The following is a 7035-nucleotide window of genomic DNA, read 5'->3' as shown; positions in this document are numbered from 1 at the left end:
CAAAAATTAAGTGCTTCAAAGCCTAAATCCCTCGTTAGACGGACAGTGACCTTTTTAGAATAACTAGCCTAATATTTGTACCAAATCGTATCGAAACCATTATAATTTTATTTTGGAGCACTAGAATTCTTTGTCCATATAGGACCAAATTGCTCTGGGTTTAGCTTCCTTTATTTAGAAACCTTTCACAATCAATTGTGTCCTTTTTTCAAGGTACTACAGTCAATCGCTATATTAGAAAGTAGCTAAAATTATCATTGTACTGTGAAATTAACCCAAAATTAACCCAATCAATCTCATTTCGGTATTATACACATTTACACCTTTTGTTATGCGAGTTTTGCATACACATCGGTGCAAAAAGGTCTTTTGTTCTAATCCTGCGAAAGACGCATAATCTTAGCTATTTCATTCCGTTGATAAACCTTTTCATAACGAATACTAGCTCAGTTGGCACTGTCTCTTCTTCAAAAGTTTCGAAATTTTGGCCTCTTAAGGAGTTAGATATGTTATATTTAAGTGTCTAGTTGCTAGCTGGTCAGGCCCGTAGCCACGGGGGGCACCAGGGGGCAATGCCCCCTCAAAAATATATCCCGCCCCCTCAAATGAGATTTCGGTTTTCCCCTAAATGCCCCCTCAAAATTTTGCAATGCCCCCTTATCAAATTAAATTTGCCACTGTAATGAATATTTTCATTTTGGTACTCAAATATTAAAACTATTTAGAATGTATATTAACATATTTTAGACTTTATTAGCTTTACCTGTGTATATCCCTCATACACTTGGATTTTTTACTTGATATATCCTTAAGATATATATGCCTGATTCACTTGTATGGTTTAACTTTACTTTTTAAATGTCTCCCTGATACACTGGTATTTTTAGCTTTATGTATATATATGTCGCTGGTTTTGTCATCCAGGACCAAAATATTATAATGTCGGGGTACATACAGACAAACATTTGGAGCCTCAACAGCGACTTGCGAAGTTGCGAGGCAAGCTTTACCTGCCCTACTCGCGTATTTTCACGAGCTATGTCACATGAAAGAAAGTGAAACTTAACTTTGCTGGCCTACGAAAAAGATCTGACTAAAAATTTATATTTAGAATTGTTTATTAACAATTTATTTTTTTTTAAACTTTTCAAAAAAAATTTGATTTTCAAATGTTAAATGAGTGTCAATAATGAAATACCTGCGGAAATAGTTATTGTTTTACAACTTTGATATTTATGTTTTTCTATAAAAAAAATTCCATTTGCCATGCCCCCTCACAGAAAAATACTGCCCCCTCTGTGTAACTCTTCTGGCTACGGGCCTGAATTACGGGAACTATTGGTGTAGCCCAGTCGGAATATGAAACAGGGGCTAGGATACCCTTTTTTGTCATCTCATCCAGTTTATCCGAAATTCGATCTCGCAACGCGAAGGGCACTGGGCGGGCCTTTAGAAACCGTGGCGGACACCTCTTTTCCACTTTTATGGAAATAGGTGGCCCCTTGAAGGTACCCAGCTTGTTGTGGAATAAGTGGTCGTACTTTTTTAGGATTGACTCGGTAGAGACCATCTCAAGTCGGTTAAGTTGTGGGTCCTGGATAACAGATATTCCCAGGCGTTTGAACCAACTTCTGCCGATGAGAGATTTACCTTTGCCTTGTATGACAACCAGAGGTAACTGAGCTTCCACCGACTTATAGGATACTGAAACGTCAGCATAGCCTATAATTTCCAGCTTCTCAAGAGTCCAAGTGCGCAGCAGCTGATCGCTTACAGGTAATAAGGCAGGTGGTGTGACAGGCCAAAGCTTTACACAAGTGGCAGAGCTGATAATCGAGTGCATTGAGCCACTATCGACTTCCATACAATGAGCTAAGCCATTTAGTTTGAATGTGAGATCGTACGGTGGCGGGTCTTCATAAGATGATAGACTGTATATATTATGAAAACAGCTAGGTGTATCATATTCAGGCGCATGGGAAGTAATGGAAGTAAAACCAGTGACTTCAGGGGTAGTTGGAGTAGCTTCAACGTTATGCAACTTGCGGTTATGTTTAGGCTTCGGTTTCTTCATATCATGAGCTTTACTGTGGCATACTTTAGCGATATGACCCGTTTTCCTACAGTAGTCGCAAGTTACCGATTTGAATCTACAATTGTCAGCCTCGTGATTATCGCCACATCGATAACAAGTGAACTTTCGAGTGGGTGCTTGTTTCTTTCGGGAAGAATTTGACTCGTTAGGTTTGAAATAATTCGTGTTACTTGCTTGATGTTGAAGTCCGCGAATTTCCAGGGTATTGTGCGTAGCGGCTTCCCCCGCTAAAGCCTGAGCAGTAGCAGTGGTTAAGGTGAGCGTAGCATCAGCCAAAAGGCGTCGTTGAATCGCGTCATCGCGGAGGCCGCAAACCAAGCGATCACGGAGCATCGAGTCCAAGTGTGTGCCGAAATTACAATGTTCCGATAGACGACGAAGGTCAGCGATAAATGTGGCCACAGTCTCATTAGGGAGCTGATCCCGTTTGAGAAACTTCAAACGAGAAAGGATCTCGCTAGTGACAGGAGCAAAATGACCGAAGACCGTAGCGATTAAGGCGGTGTAGGACACGGCACTCGGAAGGTTCGGCGAACTGAGAGAGCGAATTATTGAATATAGGGCAGGCCCACAAACCGATAAAAATATGTCCCGTTTCCTGGCAGCATCAGTAATGGTATTCGCGGAGAAATATAAGTCCAAACGTTCCTGGTATTCAGGCCAAGACACGGAGGCATCGGGGCGAAATTCTTCTATATGGCCAAAAGTTGCCATTGTATTGCGCAACTCGAAGTAACACGTACCGTCAGAACAGTAACCACAAGAGGGGCCCACCGGAAAACGAGAACGGCGTAGGAAGGGCTAAGCCTCGGCTCGCGAGCGGCAGCGTGAGACGGAAAAAAAACGGACCCGCGAAGGAAAGAAAGACTCCGTCGCCAATGTTATGTTTCGTGTTTAGTAAAAGTCACAGGTACTTAATTAACGAACATACTTTAATACTGATTGAGTTACAAACAAAAGGTATTGAGAATGATTATTTCACGACTTAGAAAAACGTCTATGTAGCATAGTCTCCCCATTCGCTCTGTCTCTCTACATCACTCTATCACGTGATTTTCCTCTTGGGGCGCCGCCTTGCGGTCAATACACAACACCCCCCTAGCGTCCGAAATAATAAACTGGTCTCCGGAGAGAGTGGTCCCAGCCTTTGCTCTCCTCTCCTTGAAGCAAGAGATCCGGGTCCATCGACCTCGTGTATGTTTCCGACGACTATGGATTGGATACATCAAAAACAAAGGTTCGAGAGGTGGTAAATTGAATCGGTTGAATTTAAGATGTTGGAGGAGACTCAGGAGTCAGGAGAGATGCACTTCCAGATGCGAATGGACATGAGGGTCAAGTTTGCCGCGCAACAGCAACCGTCAATGACGGGATTTTAGTCGTGAGAAAAAATCACAATCACGGGCCAGATGTAGTGGAGCTCGAAAATGCGAAGCTAATGTCACTCACTTCGGTAGCTTTTCCGGTTAGAAGAGCCGGAAAAGCTTCCGAAGCTGAAGAAATTACCAGTGGAAGGTAAACTATTACAATATAGATTTAGTTAAGGACAGGTGTTGGCTTGTTTTAAATTATTGGCACATCTCTTTGGGTTGCTCCCACAGCTACCAACAAGACTACATTGCGGGGTTACTATTTTAATAACAAAAATTACAATATGAACGTTCAATCATAAGTAACATAATAACAATATTATGTTACTTATGGTTCAATGTACATTAAGGAAATGTCGAGAAAAATTTCTGTCTAAGAATCTAAAAAGTTTTAAACGCACCACCTTAATTTGGCTTGAGCGATGTATTTTACCAGAAGGGGAATATAGAAGAACGATGACACTCTGTATCCTCTTAATACTTTAGTTATGTAACGTCATTCTTTCCAGGCTCATCAAACTATAGATGGGCATCGCACCGTGGGGTCAATTCTATAACTGTTTGGTACTAAATCCTCAGCAATTAACCCAGAAACCTCATCTTGATATGGGACAAAAATTCACAAGCGTGCCTTGGCAAATAATTAAGCGTAATAGAGTAATGATGAGGGAACTATTTATCGCGTATGTGATTTGGTTTAGTAACCTTGCTCCAAATGCTCTGATGTTGGAAAGAACGACGTTACACTTACCCCGCTTTGTGGTACACTTCTATCGAAGAGAAGTATTATATGCTTCTGATTTTACCTAAAAACCATTTATTATTACCAAGGTAGCCCAACGCTTCAATTGGGTACGATGACGTGAAAGAGTCCTTGTACCAATATAAGAATAAGGCCCGACGTGAAGTTCCAGGTGGTAGCTCAAGGGGGGGAAGGTGGTGCAGAAGCAGAAGGTCAAGCGGAAGGTGCTGGTGTGGCGGAAGGACAAGGGGTGGTTGATTACGTGGCGGAAGGACAAGGGGGGAATGGTGCTGAAGTGGCAGAAGAACAAGGGGGGGCTGGTGCTGAAGTCGCGAAAGGTCAAGGGGGGCTGGTGCTGAAGTCGCAAAAGGTCAAGGGGGGCATGAAGAGCATGGAGCGGTCGTGGAGTATGAGGCAAACTTCATCCCAGACTTAAATTTCGATGAAATGAAAAAGGAACTTGAAAACTTTTATGATGATGTAAAATTGCCCAGAAAGGTATTTTACATCTGCTCAAATTCTGAGTATTCCCAATATTCTTACGAGGATATTACCCATTTGAGCGCGAGAAATTGGCCGAAGACAATTTTCTTTTGGAAAAAATTGGTTTAAAAAAAAAACTGGAGTTCAATTTAATGCCGCAGTAGTAAATCTCTACAGAAATGGCAGGGATTCGGTTGGATGGCACGCGGATGATGAAGAAGGAATTCATTCCGTTATTGCCTCCTTATCTTTTGGAGGGACGAGAGAATTTCAGATGAAGCCAAATTCATCGAAATACCCAACAAAGTCAGTTGATTTGACTCATGGTTCCTTTCTTTTGATGAGAGGGTAATGTCAGCAAACTTGGCAACACTGTGTACCAAGAGCGGCAGGTCCCGATCATTCAAAAGAAAGGATCAACCTTACTTTTCGTTACATGGTGAATATAAATAAAAATTCAATCGTGAGAAATCCTCCATGTAACCGAAAGTAATGGCAAATCAACTGGCTTTGTTTGGTATTTCGATCAATTTGGAAAAAATCTCTTCCCTCTTTAAAAATAGGGAGCAATAACGGAATGATCCCTTTTATGCCATCCAAACAAAGTAATCACTGCCATTTCTGAAGAGATTTACTACTATTAATAGCATATTAATTAAATAAATAAATTAAAATTAAAATAATTAATAACATGTTAATTTACGACCATTAAATATCAATATCTTTTTCACTCAAACTGTATAATTGTGATTTTTTTTTAAAAATAGTTTAAGATTCTTTCAGGGATCCACGTAATTTTAGAAGCAGGAATAGAGAACAACTAGTTGCCTTTACTTCAGTTCGACTCATAATAGCCCATCCCTTCAAAATGTAACGAAAACTTTAATTTACATACTTATATTAACTTTCATCCCTTTTCATTAACACAACGCCAATCCCATTATCCCGCGTTTTTGAAAAATTTCGTACCTAACCAATGAGATCATTTACTGGTTGGTTCTGTAACAAGAACAGAAATAACGAACTGAATGCACTGCGAAATAATATTTCACGCGTTCGATAAAAATTTAAATTGTTTGAATTTTTCCTGCATCATATAGTGATTTGTCAATGATTTTAGTGGCATTTTCAATATTTAATAAATATTGTAGAATAACTTGGAAGCTTCGTGGTTCACCGTTCACTTAGGCAGCCGGTTACTTCTCCAGCGCCGTCTATCTACAATGTAATTTATTGGCTTCTCCCACTCTCCCAGCCTCTAGCATGCTTTTGTGAGTGTTCGGTCACCGAGCCAAAGTACACGTATTAAATCTATATCAGGATTGATGGCGCTGCGGTACGTGTTACAAGCAAAGGTCTATTAGACCTTTTCGACGTAAGAAAAGAGGGGAGGAAACCCTCAATATCGGGACATACAAGGGGGTTTATACATTGCCGTCCCTGCGCACTCTCAAGATCAAAAAGACTAGGCTAAATTTAATAAATCATATACCAAAAGAAAGCTTACGCCTTTTTTTAATTTTAACAAAATTCATTCCGTGCAAATTATTTTAATTTTACATAATTTACACGTTATTTTAGGTTAGGTTTGGTTTGGTTAAGTGCGGTTTGTATTTTTAAAAATGCGATTCTTTGATCACCGGTGAAACTACCGATGTTTGAAGCTATATTTATATTTAGCTTATACAATGCCTACGAGATAGGCTTTTTTGTAACGAACGCCTTGTGCCGCTGCGTGTATCATCATCACAGCGAGTCCCGGCAAAGCCTTTGGCACTGCTATATATAATTAGTTTTTTAATGTTAATTACTGTTTGCGCTCATTATAATGGTGTGCAATGAATAGAGGAAGGCGTAAGCTTTCTTTTGGAAGAGCAGGTTGCAACGGTTCAGGCCGAGTTTAAAGGGAGACTAAAACGTCATTACAAAATTGAGGATGAAGAGGCAAAAGTTAGGATCGATTTAAATAATAGGCGACAAAAACAAGATGAATCCGTGTATGAGTTTTTCGGCTATTTCGTTAGGGTTAATCAGAACTTACATCCTCCAATACCGGACAATGAACTACTCTTTATGATTAAACGAAATTTAAGGCCGGAGGTTAAAGGATTACTTATGTTATTCCCAATGTATACAATCTCAGATTTGCATGATGCGTGCCTAAAAATAGAACAAACTTTTAACTTAGATAAACCCATCTCATCCCAAGATAAACCCAATCCTCTTGTCCAACAAAATATCGCTGTAAGAGAACAACCTGTACATCAGGTCCTTGGACCAAGTCATCTTGCGACTTATTGCCACTTACCTAACGCCTTTACAATGCATAGAGGGTTGGTGGCTAG

The 7035-nt window shown here is 40.2% G+C and overlaps 1 protein-coding gene across 1 annotated transcript; it reads right to left on the bottom strand.

Annotated features, from left to right (window-relative positions):
• Nucleotides 1-254: 254 nt before the first annotated feature.
• On the bottom strand, nucleotides 255-2809 carry LOC149621061 (uncharacterized). Its single transcript, XM_089854687.1, has 2 exons — nucleotides 1651-2809; nucleotides 255-262 (listed from the first exon to the last, which is right to left on the bottom strand). The coding sequence occupies exons 1-2, from the start codon at nucleotides 2807-2809 to the stop codon at nucleotides 255-257; spliced, it is 1167 nt and encodes a 388-aa protein (XP_089710813.1).
• Between the last annotated feature and the right edge of the window lie 4226 nt (nucleotides 2810-7035).

Source organism: Phalangium opilio, unplaced genomic scaffold (assembly GCF_054372755.1).
Source record: "Phalangium opilio isolate 3A_F unplaced genomic scaffold, DU_Popi_V2 ptg000209l_1, whole genome shotgun sequence".
NCBI lineage: Eukaryota > Metazoa > Arthropoda > Arachnida > Opiliones > Phalangiidae > Phalangium > Phalangium opilio.
The sequence above is the reverse complement of the archived record's forward strand: the minus strand, read 5'-3'. Positions and strand labels throughout refer to the sequence as shown.

Coding starts and splice junctions, on each gene's coding strand:
- LOC149621061 (XM_089854687.1), bottom strand. CDS start 2,809: ATGGCAACTTTTGGCCATATAGAAGAATTTCGCCCCGATGCCTCCGTG.